The following is a 17189-nucleotide window of genomic DNA, read 5'->3' as shown; positions in this document are numbered from 1 at the left end:
ATGAAATATTGGGTGTATGGCTTAAATATTTCTTGCATTTGTTACCCACCATACAGTTACAATATTGTGTCATGGGTTACGTACGTACAGTAATATAAGTGAAACCTAAATGAATATAACAGGGCTGTTACTGACTTGCAGCTTTTATTTCCGAGAACTGAAGTGCAACATCCAGCCATTGATTCATGCATATGTGCAACGGCTCAACTTGAGCTGCTTAGCCCTCTAGCTATCGCTCACTGTAAGTCAGCAATTGTAAGTTCCTTCACGTTGAAATGATGTATGATGCCATAAAAACTAATTATTTCAGCTGTGAGGGTAGGAGCGTGTGCATCACAAACTAGTTCGACGGAAAGTCTGCTCTGAACAGCTGCCAGCTAGTATTTCCATTATGCTAGCTCGCCCTGATCAGAAGCATATTGGTCCGTGATGAGACCCTCGCTTTTTCATGAAGCTCTACAGCTGAATGAATGTATAAAGGAGGCTTCTTCGGTCACAGTAGTTCGTTAGCCTCTTCTGTTTGCTGTTCTCACCTCTCTTTTTTGGAGGATGTGCACCTAAACACTGAGCAGATATCACGTGGCTCGAAATGGAGCTCGCATACTGCGCTCGTGTTGTCCAGGCACTCGTCAGCGCTGTGGTCTGCGGTCTGTTGAGGTTTGCCTACTCTTACCGCCTATTTCCATCTTGGAAACGCCAAATAAAGACAACTTCTGTCCACCCTTCACGTAAGCGTAGCCCCCCCCCCCCCCCCCCCCCTTCCGCCCGCCACACGTATCAGTTTTTTTATATCGCCATTGCTCGTGGCTCAGTCACCCCAAAGCACACTTATCTCTTGCATGCCGTGTGCGACAAAAACATTGAAGAAAAAAAAAAAAAGAAACCTTGCGACGACGTTCACAGCAAACTAATGCAAATCAGCAACCTGGGCTATACACGCGGGCTGCTGCACTACAGTAGCTGGGCTGTGCCACTGCTTCCATGTTCCATTGAAGCTGACAACAGTGGTGCCACACGGCCTCATATTGTCGACGTCACGGAGCTGGCACTCCGCATAGCATCAGCCGGCGAGTAAGCTTATCATGGTGTTTCCGAGACCAGATTGTAGGGGAGCGTTAACTTAGCATTATCTGAGCTTGAGTACTTCTAATAATGTCTGACAGCTTAGTCAAGCTGGTTTGTAGATGGCTTGTTTGGCTGGACTAGCTGAAAACACAAATGTCTTGAAAATGGCAGTGAGACTTGCAGCCATAATTCGCATGCATGTGCCATTTTGATTGTTGAAGGGCTCTGTTTTGAAAGATACATTGATTGAAGTGAGGTCTTATAGAAGATCTACTACTGCCTCGTTGTATGTTGCATATCCTGCCTATATGTTTTCTTGCTTCTTTAAATGCAACAAATATTTCCTGAGGGCTACCTCTTTAGATGCCATTGGCAGGACGCTTGCATGGCGAAACGCAATGCAATGCTGTAGTCACTGTGGCCGTACTGCCACCCGCAAATTTCGCGCAAGTGCAGTGGGCAGCAGACAACGCACCGAGCCTCGCCTCCATAGCTGCAACAAAGCTGCGCATCAAAGCTCGGGGGAAGTGTGCTCAGAAAGAAGAAACTTAAAAAACTTGCGTCATGCTTGTTCGCTGCGGCTGTGGCGCACTTTTTTTATTTATTTATTTTTTGGTGCGCTACAGGAAAATAGGCAGACACTGCTTGGACCCATAGCCAGCGGCTAGTAAAGGGTCCAATGGAAAAAGTTCATAGGTTGCAGGCACCCAATCGTCAAAGTTAGAGACATCAGAAGCAGTTAACGTTACAATAAACATAAGAAAGTTAGTTATCGCTTATACATTTGTAAAATTACCAATGAAGAGAAGAAAACATAAACTAAAACCTCACAAATCAAACAAAAGCGCGTAGAACTTATACAAGAATTAAAGCAAAGAAAGATGAATGCATAATGTCACCACACTATAACAATACATAATGTCACATGTCGCGGAGAAATAACGCATCAGATAAAATACAGGTATATGTAGGGGTTACATGGGTAATACCAGGCGAACAATGTAAAGTTAAGTAGGCAAATGCGAGTTTAGACTCAAAGTGTTTCATTCATTTTAAGGCAGTATTCTTTTATTGCAATGGAAAAGTTCTTGGCAAGCTTTACGTCACAGGGTAGAGAATTCCAGATTTTGACGCCCGTAAACTGCAGCATACGCTCACCATAAACGTTTCTTTTTATGGGTAAATTAAAATTTCCGTAAGTGTGGCTTCGGGTTGCACGTGACGGGATGTTAAATATAGATATATCGAAGGGGAGGTTGTTACTTACCATTTTGTGAATACATTCAGCAGTGTTTTTCTGACGAAGCAGGTCAAAAGGCAGCACGCGTAGTTTAATAAATAGTGGTTTGCTGGGTCTAGAGTAGTCTGAAAACGAGATTATTCTGAGTGCTCGCTTTTGTGAACGTCTAATGGGTTCTAGGTAAGTATTGTACGTCCAACCCCACGACTCAATGCAGTATGACAGGTGAGTATGTACTAATGTGAAGTAAAGGATTCTCAGAATATTGACATCAAAATATTGACGAAATTGATGCAGAGCATAGCAACCCGATGCAATCTTCGTGCAAATGGAGTCAATCTGATGTTGCCAATGTAAATGGTTATCTAGGGTCACTCCAAGGTACGTAAAGACAGTGGTTGGTTCAAGCTGGGTCTGACTGATAGTTAATCTAATATCACTCGAGTCCAGTGATTTTTTTCCGTGAATGGAACAGTATGTATTTAGTTTTCTTAGTGTTCAATGTTAATTTGTTCGCAAGATACCAGTCTGCAATTTTTTTCAATTCTGTGTTTGCGATGCTTTCTAGTTCGGCAGTATGACAAGCAGTAACGATAATGGCAGTGTCATCGGCATACATGAGAGCTCTGGCTGAGGATAATATCTGAGGAAAATCGTTGACGTAAAGTGAGAACAGTAACCGACCGAGTGTTGACCCTTGCGGTACTCCTGTGTATAAGCACCGCACATTTGATGTTAGGTTATTCATTGAGGCAACTTGTTTGCGATCAGTAAGGTAACTAGAAAAAAAGTCGAGCACCCTATCACGAAATCCATATATTCTTAATTTATTAAGCATGATGCCGTGGTTCACTGTGTCAAAGGCTTTTCTTATGTCCAGAAATATAACAGCGGCCAGCTCATTGTTATCTAATGCACTGTTAATTGCCTGGGTGAGTGTAATGACTGCTGAGCTAGTAGAGTGCTTTGGGCGAAATCCATGTTGCTGGGGGCAGATAATATTATATTTCTCAAGAAAAAGGAGAATACGTTTGGACAGAATTTTTTCAAATATGTTATTAATAACGCTAAGTACGGAAATAGGCCTGTAACTAGAGGGGTCAGAAGGGTCACCATCTTTAAATACGGGGGTAACTCGGGCTACCTTTAAGGGTGATGGGTATGTGTAATTCAGCAGGGAATGATTGAACAGCCGGCATAGTATGGGCCCTAAGATATCAATATTTTCCTTAATAAGCTTTGCAGGAATACCGTCCAAGCCTGCTGCCTTGTTTGTTTTCAACTCCATGACAACCGACAACACCTCATTGATTTCAACTTCGTGCAGAGTGAAAGAATTAACAACTGACGCTGGAAGATTATTGTCTGCACTGGCATCAGGAAGCTTTGCAGCTAGATCTGGACCGACACTTGTGAAAAATGTATTGAGTTCATCAACAGCTTTTTCAGTGATATTAGAGGGAAGTGTGGGACATCTTTTCAAGTTTTGTGTTACCTCATTCATAACTTCCCACATTTTTTTTGGATTTTCAGCAGAACCTTGAATTCGGCTAGTAAAATATTCTTTTTTTCGGGCTCTCATTAAGGACACTGATTTATTACGCACGCATTTGTACTGATACAGATAATATTCGTTGCCTTTATGATGTAGCCATTTATGACACCAATAGTCCTTTCTTCTTAATATGTTCAATATTTCTTCGGTCATCCAGGGACAAATTGGTTTGTGACGCTGGGAAGACTCTACACTTTGGCTGCTGCGATTTATAAGGTCAACCAGAGCGCTAATCAAGTTAGAGAACTCTATATTGACATCTTCATGATATATTAAGTCAGTATTGAGTAATAACAATTTGTTACGGAATAATTCATAATTTAACTTGGTTGTATTTCTTGGTTTCATACCTTTTACTTTTGTAGGTGTGTCTACGTTAACAAAAATTGACAAGTGATCCGAAATTGGTGTTTGGTAGACGCCAGCATGTACACCGGTGTCAATATTTGTCGGTGCATGATCGATAGATGTTGCCGAAAGGGTGGTTATGCGTGTTGGAGAAGCAATCAAGTTGCGGAAGTTGTATGATTGAAGAAGGTATGTGTAATCTGGGGCACTCGTGGAACTAGTATCAATATTCATGTCACCAACGATAATAACTCGGTTTTTGTAGCTTTTAGTTAAAGAGGACAAGATTGATTCCAGTTTATCAAAAAAATCAGCAAGATTTGAATTCGGAGGTCGGTAGACTACGCCCACTATAAGCCCGCATTCAAGTTTCACAAATAATGCTTCAAGTTCGGGTGAACAACAAGAGACTGATGATAAGATAGTGTAGTGAAGGCTTTCTGTCACGAATAATGCCACACCGCGAAACTGCGTGTCCCATGGGCGTGATATTGTTGCATAGCCGGGAATTGATATATGTTCATGTTTCCTGAGCCACGTTTCAGTGGTCGCTATGATTTCAAAAAACTCTCCATTGCTGACGATAAAAGAATTTAAAGAGTTCAAGTTTCTGTTTATGCTGCGAACGTTACTGTGAAGTACAGATATGCCTTTTCTGGGAGCCATCATGAGCTAGAGTCGGTGTAGCTAGCATCGTTTAGTAGCTGTTCGCCAGAAACATTGGCTATTCTTTCCAGATCTGCTTCACAGGTAACGTGGACTACTTTCGATTTTTCGGCTTTCCTCATTAATATTTTTCCGTCGGAGACCCAAGCGAACTTCCAGCCTTTAGCGCGTTTAGTTTGAATTGCTTTTCCCAAGAGTATCTTATTTTCTGGGCATAGGTGTTCGTTGACGAATATAGGATCCGTTCCTTCAAATCCAAGCATCGATGTGTTCAGTCGCGTTTTTTTTGCCGCCAGCAAAAATCTATCTCGGTTAGCCCATAAGGCAAACCGTACAACAACATTTGGTGGCCCTTTAGCCTTTGTAGGCACACGATGTGCGATTTCAATGTCATGGCTGGATAGTTCTGTGCACAAACATGAAGCGACTGCCTCAACAACCTTATTAAGGTCCTCATTTTCAGCGACAGGTATGCCCTTCAGTTCGAGATTGCTCTTTCTACTGTACTGCTTCAGTTCGATCAATTGTTTTTTGGTGTCGCTGAGTTCGTTACTTATTTTTCGGTTTTCTTTCTGGCACTCAAGGCTCAGTTGTTTTGCATCTTCAAGTTCTTTACGGAGTGTCTTTACTTCGGCCCTGAATTCTTCAAAGTTCTCGTTGATGTAGTTCATTCCTGTTTTGACCGATGTGAGTTCTTCCTGTATAGCTGTGTTTGATGACTGCAGCTTCTTTACCTCATTCTTTAGTTCTGTCATAACTTCCACGAATCTGGAAGTCATATCAGTCAAAACTCTGACTATTTCTTTTATACTACTTGGTGTTTTTTCGGCAAGTGTCTGTGCAAATTCGGTTAAAACATCCCTGGTTTTGCTTCCCATCGTGGCAGGGTGTACCGCTTACAGCCTGTGCGAGAGTACAACACTGGCAAATTCAGAGCAGCCCAGCAGCCATAAACTACAAAAACAGAACAGATAATAACTTTGTTTTGCCACCTGCTACAAGCGAGGGCAGCGATTTAGCAGAAGTGGTAGCCACGGCTGCCGGTACCGTTCTGAATGTGCCTTGGTCGATGATCCATGGCTTTATATAGGTGAAGGTGACGCCTCCAGACGTTGGGCCGCCGCAGTAGAAAGGCACGTGTCTTGATGATGACGTCCGTTGCGCATGCGCGTAGCTCCTGATGTCCTTGCTGTTGACGACCTTTTCTTATCGGATGCCTGCAACAAGCGAGGGCAGTGATTTAGCAGAAGTGGTAGCCACGGCTGCCGGTACCGCCCTGAATGTGCCTTGGTCGATGATCCATGGCTTTATATAGGTGAAGGTGACGCCTCCAGACGTTGGGCCGCCGCAGTAGAAAGGCACGTGTCTTGATGATGACGTCCGTTGCGCATGCGCGTAGCTCCTGATGACCTTGCTGTTGACGACCTTTTCTTATCGGATGCCTGCAACAAGCGAGGGCAGCAATTTAGCAGAAGTGGTAGCCACGGCTGCCGGTACCGCTCTGAATGTCTTCGATTGTGAACCAGGGTACAGTGTGGTATGTTGTGTGTGCATATAATTGCAGAGATTTGTAAGCTCACATTCTGTTGACATGCCAGATTTGTCACAAATGGCCATTTCCTGTCTAGGGAACATGTCTGTGTGTGGCTTCCTTGCGATAAACTTTGGCAGAAGGGGCAGTGGGCTGCATCTTGTTTGGAAGGTTTGAGATAAACCTGGGCGGTCTTATTCTGCATGACTGCATGGCAGAGATGGTAGGTTACGCAGCATTATCTGTGGTGAACTAGGACTTTATCAGTGCAGTGTCTGTGCTACGAAGGCGGGTTGCATTCTGTACGTCTGCACATTTATCTGTAAATATAAATAGTATTCGGAATGGATACTAGTTGCATGAAGCATGTTTTGCAAGAATGTTGACCTGTCATGTTGCGATATTTCTCTTCAGTGACCTGAAAATGTCCAAGGTGCTTCTTTTGGGTTGAACTCACTCATTAACATACCCATTAGCATGTTTACAGCTACCTTGTTTACCTTATTTCTTGCATGTATGAGTGGTTCATTGTTGGGCCCTGTTTGTAGGTTTCTTAAGTTCTGTGACCAGTAGTAATAATTTTGGCAGATTGTTATCAGCAGGTGATGTGTCTACCTTGAAAAAGAAGTTGACAGCACGGACTTCATGGTTGTCATATGGAATCGGGAGGTGTGCCCTTAGTTATTGCAGGGCTGCTTTGTTCTTGGTGTTCCCCTGAAACCTTGCAGCTCAGTCTGCTTTTTTTCATCTACTGTTTGGAGCAGTGGGAATAACCTTTGCCTATGTGCAGTACCTACTCTTGTTGGTCATCGGAATGCGTCTGTTGCTAGCCTATTGGAATTTTGTCAAATATTGCCGCGCTTGGAAACAATGCATTCTATGAAAATTATCCCGAATGTTTGTAAGGCTTTGGTTGCATTATGTGGTGATGTTTCAAGGAAAAACATGGAACCTATGGTTCATGCATGCTACCTTGTGTCCTTAAATGATGTAAAGCTAGGATCCAATCCCTCTCGTGCAGCTCACAGATGTAAAAATGAATATATGAGTGGTTTGACTGGTTTTGACGCTGTTTCTGTTTTCATTGAGCAAGAGAATCCTCTGCTGTCTCTTGAATATGTGTCATGTTACAGCAAAGTATAGTGGCTGTCTGTGTACAGTCAAATCTCGATATAATGAATCATGCTGGACCGCAAAAAAATTATTCGTTATTTTGAAACATTGTTGGGTTGAAAAACTGGCGGGTATAGTCAGTGGACCGGAAAGCGTGGCGTGACATGGTCCATAGGGTCACGAAGAGTCGGACACGACTGAACGCCTGAACTGAACTGATAGTCAGTGGTAAAACCTAGGTGCAAAAATGATGTACCTTGGCAGTAGGCATGCATGCAGACAGGCAAAAGCTCAAATGAAAATGTTAAACTTGAAAGCTGATTTATTTGAAGAAATCAGTTATTTTCTTCTGCTGCATGCAGCACACACGACAGCTCACTGCACCCTCCACTTTGCACAACAGCTCATATGGTATGCGATGCACCGAGTGATGAAAGTTTGGACTTTGCCCATGCGCAATAAAACAGTTAAATTTGACCTTCAGTGCTCAGTGTAGTCTTCTTTGTCTTCAGAATGATCGCGACGGTCGATAGGGCAATGCTCAGCTGTTCGCAGAGGCCGATTTGCCTTTTCCTTGCATCAGTTTCTTCCAGCGAAAACTGCTTTCGTATCTTTTTGGTGCCGTCATTGGCTGCAATCATCGTTGAATCGCGCGCACAACTTCGAAATAAGATAATTCACGCCCCAACAATACTTTCCTGCACGCACGTATGGCACAACTGACTGGGAAACAACAAACAACACTGAGAGGGAAAAAAAGGCAAGCGGCTAGGCCTGCTGGCTACTGCATATTACTGTGCAGCTTTGTGGTGGCACTAGTAGCTGGCGCTAGAGGCTGAGTACAGTCTGAGAAGTGATCATGAACATATTAACCTGCAGTTGGAGGTCCTCTTCAAAAGGAAAGTGTGGGAGGGACAAAAAGGAAATGCACAGTTAAACGAGGAATAAATAAAGCTAATAGCACCAGGTATAGAGCAAGCAATAGAGAAATGTCCCATGGCAAAGTGGGATTATAAGCAGGTAGAGGCAGTCATAAGTATGAAAACTAAAGTGGGCTGTGCTGATTCCACAGGTAGTCTAGCTGGCTGATTCATCGCACGGGACATCATGGGAGGTGGAGCGTCCATTTTGTTCACCGGCAACAGCTGTGACAACCTCCAGACTGTACAAAAGGGACAGTCAACCACGCAGCAACTTCAGTGGTTTCAATGGCACCTTCCGAAACGCAATGCGCAGCCCTATGCTTGTCTTCATGCAGGTTGATGGCAGAGGTTTTTTTTTTTTCTAAATGCCTGAGAACCAGTTGTGTTGGATTAGTGGTGTTGCCGAGCCCCTATTTTTTACTGTTGCTGCTGGGAATCATTTTATGCTATGTGTTTGCTACTACAACTGAGCAGTGGCGATATGGACGGAAATTCTTGGCCTAAGATTGACGATGCTCTCAGGGTGGTTACTGAAATTCAGGTCTCTCAGACTTCTTCAAAATGAATTACAGGATGAGCAAGTGAGGCTGACAGTTATGGAAGGAGGGCTCACATCACTTCGTTTACTAAGGAAGGTGGAAAAGTGCGAGGTAACAAGTGCTGCTGTACAGAAACTCCACATATAGCCAGAAAAGTACATTACCTAAAAATAGGAGCCGCCACAATAAGCTCGTTATCTTTACCTTAAAGGAAGACTGAGAAGATACTACATCCTTCGAAAAACATTTCACAGAGAGCATGTTTAAGGATGCATCATGATCGCTACAGATACCTGGTTGCAACTCTTGGTAGCCATGACTCCTAAGTAGTTTGTGTAGTTTGTGTCTTATAGCATACTTATTGTGATGGTCGCAGTGTGGGCGTAGCTCTAGTAATCAAAAACAGTATTTCATTTCAAAAACGTAATGGCATAGCTGGACACGAAAGTGTATGGTGCACCCTTAACTCGTACAGCACGTCAGTTCTGATATGTCGTGAGTACAGGCGTCCTAACACTGCTGTCGAATACATGATGCAATTGCATGATTTCCTTCTCACCACGCTGAATGACAGAACCAAACTGATACCGTATTTTCTTGCATAATGCTCGCACCCCCCACATTGGGCGTCAAAAATCTGAATTTGTTTTTTCCTCGTATAATCATCGCACCACCAATATTACCACCGCGAGAGTCGTCTGTTAGTAGTAGCAAGTGCCATCTTTGTAGCGGTATTGAGCCTAGCTGGCCTCGTGTGCGGCATTCAGGCCAACACCGTGCCCATGGTTCTTTGAAAAACCTCGGTAAAGACAGCCTGCCAGGTTGGCTCTCTGTTTAAAAAAAAAAATAAAAAGTCGTAGGCATCTAAAGCGGTTTTTTATTTATGTCAGGCTAAACAGCCAGTGAGTGACTGTACAAGGGGCAGTTCATGAATTACATATTTACGAGACACACTTGTTGGGGCAAAATTTGGATTAGCGTTTGTGCACGCTGATGTCGGCCGATCAGCTGCACTGCGTCACAGTGTATAATTTATAGAACACGTATAGTTCGTAGAACAAATATATAGAACGCATGGGCAATGTTACACAGGTGCCTGGCCACCAAATAATGTCCTGGCTTGGTAATGTCATGATCGCAGAAGGGAAGACACGGGGTGCCTTGCCGGCTTGCAGAGGCTACAGGTGCCGTAAGCAGCCTTCTCTTTCCGGTGCCAAACCAGTTGTGGTGCATTGGAGAATGGGCAGTATTGCTAACACCTAGCCAATCAAGGGCATTCCAGCCTGCATCTGCGCCGTCGTACGCTTGGAGGTCCCCGCAGGTAGGTGACCATGTCATGTCAGGTTAATTGAGGGCACTGGCTCACTCTTCAGGTGGCTCTAAAGGGAAGCCGTACACCTTCACTTTTCGATTTTGTGAAAAAGTAAAAAATTACCTGTCAAAAAGTTATTTAAAAAAGAAAGCATCTGTTTGCCGTTGTCTAACACATCGCGCAAAATGATGGTTGTGAGCCATCCCTCATAGCCTAAGGCAAGTTGGGAAATTATGCCTAAAGAACCGAAATGCTATCTAGAGAGCGTTTTTGTGCGATCTGTATTCTTCTGTGAGATATATTGAACAACTGCTCCTAGGTGCTGGTGCTCGAAAGCTGCATTTCCATTTAGAGCAGTGAAGCAATGCATTAGTCATTCACCTTTGTGTGTTGTTATATTTCAGAATTTTCGAAAAGTAATGAAGGAACGAAATCTTTTTTGCAGCTGCAGCTGAAATTTTGTTGCAGCTGCAGCAGTATCGAAAGTACAGAATTTGGTTTTTCTTGCACAGTTAAAGCCACAAAGTTGGGCGCCTTTACCGATTTTGACACTGTTCTCTCCTTTGCGTTTTGAAGAGAAGGGCTTTTCTGAAGCTGGCGTCCTTTTCACACCTAGAACAGTCAAGTCACAGCACCAGCAAGGAATCCCGACACCTTTTTATCGAAGCATATAAGGCACTATTGCACCAGAAAGGTGCTTAAGTTTTTTCTACTGAGGTAGGGCTCTGCTCCACCAAAAGACATTTAAATGATGTGGCATTGGCCCGAGAAAATTGTCAGTGATATAAATACCAATACCAAAATAGCCCCTGCAGACAATGTATGCTTCGTTTAGATAAAGCTAAGCATATATTTGCCTAATTTAATGCGCTGTTTAGATAAACACACAGCGCTTGTATATTGAAACTATAACGAGATAACAGGTGAAGATATTTATTTGTTAGGTATGGGGATGGCTAACACATATGTATACTTTGCAACATGTGTAGTAAGACTTCCAGTTATAAGCTTTATGGAATCAGCGATGCTTCCTCTGCAACCGCAGCTCAGTACGTCAGAAGGGCTCGGTGCTTACCGCCATTGTTAACTGAACACACTGTCAGCATCTCTAGAAAGGTGCACGTGAAACTGCTTCTTCCAAACAGCATCCGTGCTTAGCTTTCTTCTCATCTCGGGACATCCACTGCGGAACTGTGTTCCAAGTTTCAGCCTAGAACACAACCGTAGGCACTTGCTCACGGAGGGTACACTATCAGGCATGGCTTCTCATGCCATGGCATGGCATGATTACATGGCATGCCATGGCATGGTGTGGAACTGTATGGTATGATATAGAATGATACAGTGTTGTATGTTATGGTATGTAGGGCTTACCCTCTGGAAGCGACGCTTGAACTACAAGACAACCTGATGTCCTCTTAAGCGCACAGACATCGCAAAGCAAATGAGCATGTTTACATTTTAACCCCATTGAAATGTGGCTGCCACAGCTTGCATCCCGGGGTCAGCACACGGTTAAAGAAGCCGCAGAAGCGCTGTCCGTTCTGGAAGAATTCTGCGAGCAAATTACCGATGGTGTGCATGCCACGGAGCATCTGGCAGCGATTAGCGCTATTGTCGCCGGTCAAATTCTCCCGAAAAAACAGATGGTGATAACTAACTTCTTTACCAAATAAAGGTAACTCATCCAGGGGCTCATTTCGTTTTTTTTTTGTTTTGTTTTGTTTTGTTTTCATTCAATAATTCGATCTACAATTTTTCACAATCCCGTTGATGTCGAATTAACGAGCTTTTATTGTATTGATTTTTTCAATTTATTTCACAAATCTGCAGGCCCAACTGGCCCAGACACGGGGGAGGGCGGGATGAAATGGAAATGTAACGTATGAAAATAACGATAATCACACATTATCTAATCGACTTCCATGCACCTCCCCTTTGTTCTTTTCCTCTACAGCTTGCAATTAAAAAATTATAGAGACTTCAGTGGAACCTGCCCCACATGTTTGGGACGTAAAAAATTTCAACTGGTTTATAAGAAAGTTGGGCAGTACCTGTCGCATTTCTCTGTCGACTCCTAAGCCGCACCATAAAGCTAGGGAGGAAGGTGGGATTCAGAGAAGAGAAAAAAAGGAGTGCCGCGTTGGAGGGCTGTGGAATAGTTTCGACTGTGCGTTGCCGTCACCCAACATAATGGCGCATTTCCGTTTCATCTCCATCGAAACACGGCCGCCCACGGTCAGGTTCGAACCTTGGTCGTTTCAGTGGCCTAGCGTCGTCACCACTGAGCCACCACGGGTGTGTTTGGCTCGTCACTGTGATCTCTTTTGGTTGTATAGGGTATTTATGTTAAAGCGGGTAATATGGAAAACAGTCCGTGCAGACTGGGGCTTAGTGCTCAGTGGTGACACGAATGTATGGTGTTTTGAGTCCTGGTGTAGACATGATATTAATGAGTGGCACTGCAGCTAGCAATTCGCAACTAAGCTATGTGTCTGGTAACATTACAAGATTTAAAGGTATAACGAGAAGAAGATGGCTTACACGGTATGAAAGAGCACTGAACAAGGGTAGAGGTAGGGCAGCCTCAGTTCGCAGGTCGAGCCAACGTTTTGACAAGCGGACTTGTCTCGTCTGGGCCCAGCGATCATCACTGGCAGGGGTTTAAATACGCTTTTGCTTCCGAAGAAGAAAAGCTAAGGAGGAGGAGAATGGGGGAGAAGAATGTAGGTCAAGGAGTGTGGAGGGGGATGGTGGGTAAGAAAATAGGTCAAGGAAAAAAAAAGATAAAGAAATATAAAAAAGTGTTTTTTCAGTATGTATTTCTCAGCCTGGAACCATTGATCTTGTGGCCTGAAAAACAAATAAAAGCAGCAGTACCAGGAAAAACTACAATGCTGGGTGGATGATTAGTCACCACTTAAGCAGGTTCCCTGCAGACACACCTTTCTTAAAAAGGGACAGGCTTTGCAGAGGGTCCTGATAAGGAATTATCTGCAGGGAAACAATTCTTAAAACTTTCTGCAAAGGAAGGGGGGGGGGGACAAAGAAACAATAATAACAGCACTTTGAACCACAGCTGGCACACCCAAGAAAAGAAAAAGATTAAAGGGCCAGCTCAAGTAGGAAAGTAGGCAGTGATAATAAGGAAATGTGTTTGGAGAAACAGGTGCAGTTTATGCTATTGCGGAGGGGGAATAGAGTGCACATACTGTGAATAAACTGTACAGTTAACGCTATATGGGATTGTTTCTCCGAATAGTTATGGTACAGAGGGAATATATTTAAGGGATTCTAACGGTCATTGAGAGGTATTTATTTCTGCTGGTTTCTGTTTTTTTAATTATGGATTAGATAGGCCTCTCAATATTTTCTGTCCCTTGTAGAGAGAGAGGCATATTAATATTATTAATATAGAGATGCATATATAGAGGCACCCGTTTTAGTAGAAACATGACTTCATGAGGTGAAACGTGGTGGCTTCTTTTGCTGTGCCTTAGGGACATAGGGATGAACTTTTTGATAACTACAACTATAGTGAAAGCTGGTTAATTTGAAATGGCGCCATGACTGATGCGGCGGCTAGCTGCGCCAGAGGGTAGAGTTGGCGGCCACAGCGACCTGCCCTTCCGTAAAACCTCCAAAGAGTACAACTAAATACTCGTTAATTCAACCTCCGTTAATTTGGTAATACCGATAAGTATTTATGTTGGCGTGGTCCCAGCTAATGCCCATGAAAGGCTATGATGTCGGTTGGGCGCTACAGGGTTCCAAATATAAAAAACCAAATCTTTACGCGGGAAAAACGCTTTTCTTTTTTTTCTACTGTCATCCATTGTTCCACCCATAAGTCATCAACGAAAGCATGTGGTCAGTCGCGATCGTGATGCCGGCTTTAAGCATTGTTTGCTTCAAAAGACACTTGCACTATTGTGCGTTTCAGTGATTGTGCGGCAGTGGACGACACCTGCCCCAAACGCGATGCGAAGTGAAAAAAAGGCCTGCGCAACAGGACGAGCGCTGGCACGCTGCCAAGCTGCCAAGTTGCCCTCCCTTCCCCCCTCGGCTCCACTTTCTTTTTCCCGATAGAGCTTGAAAAGGTTTAAACACCGTGATATTATCACGGCGCAGTGTCTTGGTGCACTGCCAAAAAATGTGCGGTGGAACTGAGTGACGGCGTGAAATGGAGGAATGCGCTAATGAACACATTCTCTTTTTTTCTTTTTCTTTTTTTTTTTTCAAATTCTCAGTGGCAAAAGTGGAGGGTGGGTTCATTATTTGAAGCGGTTGTTATGTGAGTAAATACAGTAACTTTACTATAATGCAAATCGCTCTTGTCAGTTTTTTCGAGGCCATTCAGTAATTCAAACTTTTTTTCTGGTCCCATGAAGCTCAAAATAACAAACTTTCACTCTATTCGCTTGCTTAAGAGCTGGCCGGGTCTGGGAAAGCAACATGATCAAAAGCACGGTGACTGTAAGCCATCGCGATGGCTTCTCCACGTCACTGGTGTTAGGGGGCAAAGTAGCAAAGTATCCTGAAACAATTAAGCAAGTGATCCTGGCTCGTCATTCCTTCTGTGAACCCTTAGGATAACTCAAATACGAACTGAATTCAGCTATAGATAAAAAAAAGAAATGCTCATCTACACTTTATGCAGTGAAAGTCTCAATTTTAAATGTCTTTTGTGTCTCACTCAGCAGTTAATTTTTTAAATATTAGGCAATAGAGTCATACGTTTTTCCGGATACGTTTTTTGCCAGCATTTTTATAAAAAAGGTGGCAACGAAGTTTTACTGTATTCAGGAATTTCCTTCGTGGAGGCTTGTTGCATCCAGGTTTAACAGTACATCCAGAAGTCCCTTTTAGTTAATGTCAAACTCTGCTGAAGGAGCCTAAGTGTCTGGAGAGGTCATTGTTGGTTCCATCTTCACACTACATCAATATGATGTGTTTACAGCATTGTGCCTGGTATGAGGCGATGGGAGATGCCTTTCAATTAAAGGTCATGCTACCAATGATACCAAGCAACTAAAACCTAAAGTTTCAGCTCAATTGAAGCTGCAGATATTTTTAAATGTATTTTTTTTTTCATCCATTTACGACAGCTTGCTGATGTGGCAACCGGCGCAGCTGGTGACGACATAGGCCGACACTGCATTCTCTGCTGCATGTTCTGTCCACGAGTAGCGTCAACCGCGGCACATTTGTCACGCGAAGGTACGGTAAACCGATGTGGCGGACTAAACAGCAGTCATTCAGCTAACCGCGTTTAACCTAAACTGAGCTTTTCAATCCCTCTATGAAATAGCGGCATCTGTGAGCAGGACTCAAATGTACGTGTTGGCACTTGAGTACGAAGGGCGCACGAGCTGGCCCGCTAACATGCATAATATACACTGAAACATGTCTCGAATGCAGTGGAAAGCAACACTTAAAAATGCAGTTCATTGAGTGCCTACCGACGGCGCTTTTTTGCAAACTGCAAGTACCACCCGATGACGCAGCAGTGTAGTGCGCCGCACTACATCGAGGCACCCAATACCTGCCCCATCTCAGCAGCATAGTTCGCACTGCTCAGTCGTTGTCAGGCCTGAGTCTGGTTCCCAGCTGCATAATGAAAGCATAATGACGGACGGTCGCACTCTTGATGCCTGGTTTTCCCTAATTGTCGCTAGGCCTATAGATTGCTTTGCATGGAAGCCACAGCGGATGGCACTTTGTAATTGATCAGCAACACATTATAGTGACGGCTACTCGATCATGAAACTTCCTTACTCTCAACCGCACTGTTTCTTAGTAAAAGAAATTATTTTCGGCGATGCCTTAGCACCGGAGCAAGCGTATTCAAGAACACGGGCGCGGCGCCAGCAGAAGGTGCGGCTGTGAGCAGAAACTCCCACCGTATGGGTCAACATTGCATTCATTTTTAAAATTAATTTCCCAGGACCTACTATTATTGTAATAAAAACAAATTTAGCATGCCTTTCTGACACCGGCGCAAGGATTTGCTGTATCACAATTAAGGCACGGCCGGTGCAGCCATCGCAGCGGTGTTAACGGCACGGCAGTGCTCCCATCGGACATTAGGCGGCGGTCGCACCGGATGTGGATCTCTCAGCAGGACTAAATGCACTTCACTACAGTCTGTGTTTTGTTACCAGATACATGCTCACTAGGGTCTTTTAAAGCAAGCGCGAACACAGTACAGCTCGTCGGCGGCTTCTCAGAGCCAGCAAAGCAGCGGATGACGTGGGGGCCAGTGTCAACCTGTGACGTCACTAAGCATTTCAAAATGGTGATCGCTCTCGGTAAGAGAAGCTTCGCGGCAAGCTCAAATTTCGGAAATAAAGTAAGTTCTAGTATTATCCACCAGACTACAAAACTGCAATATAATGGACGACCGTGGCATGACCCCTTTAACCATTTCGCTGTCATAAACAAACCGGTACATTCTCTATCGTGCATTCAAAACTTCGCGCCTGAGCGCGAAGCTGCGCGCGTGGACAGGCTGCGCCATCTGTTAAATCTTTCAGCAAGCTCGTAGTTTTGCCCCGCGTTGTGTTGGTACATATATACTGAATGTTATGGAGTAACCGCACCCACCCCCGCCACCTTTTTTGCGGGTAGACGTGGTCACTCCGCGCACGCTACTCTATCGCCCTAAGCGCGTTTCGCGGCGCGTGCATGCGGTCACGGGTTCAAGGGTTGTTCTGTCTTCTGCCGAAGGTTTGCAGGTTTTTATTTTGTTCTGTTGGCGTGTCTGCTGCTACGCATCACGTTCAGGGGCTCCTGCCGTTGCCTCTCCAATACGTCGACACATGACTCGATCGCTGCTTTCGCTCTCTCTTGACGCGCGCTTGCTTGCGGCTAGCAGCAGCAAAGGAGGCTGTTTTA

The 17189-nt window shown here is 44.1% G+C and overlaps 1 protein-coding gene across 3 annotated transcripts in view; it reads left to right on the top strand.

The window, feature by feature from the left end:
* LOC146183657 (uncharacterized) overlaps positions 1-17189 on the top strand; it is a 59997-nt gene that overhangs the window by 30395 nt on the left and 12413 nt on the right. For 2 of the 3 annotated variants that reach the window (XM_084609179.1, XM_084609180.1), the window contains exon 3: positions 10122-10301. The exons of the other annotated variant lie outside the window; for it this stretch is intronic. In XM_084609179.1, coding sequence (XP_084465305.1) covers positions 10122-10301 — 180 coding nt within the window. The remainder of the gene's footprint in view (positions 1-10121; positions 10302-17189) is intronic. 3 annotated transcript variants of the gene reach the window in all.

Source organism: Amblyomma maculatum, chromosome 7 (genome assembly GCF_055883805.1).
Source record: "Amblyomma maculatum isolate TAMU_Amacu chromosome 7, ASM5588380v1, whole genome shotgun sequence".
NCBI classification, from domain to species: domain Eukaryota; kingdom Metazoa; phylum Arthropoda; class Arachnida; order Ixodida; family Ixodidae; genus Amblyomma; species Amblyomma maculatum.
The sequence above is the reverse complement of the archived record's forward strand: the minus strand, read 5'-3'. Positions and strand labels throughout refer to the sequence as shown.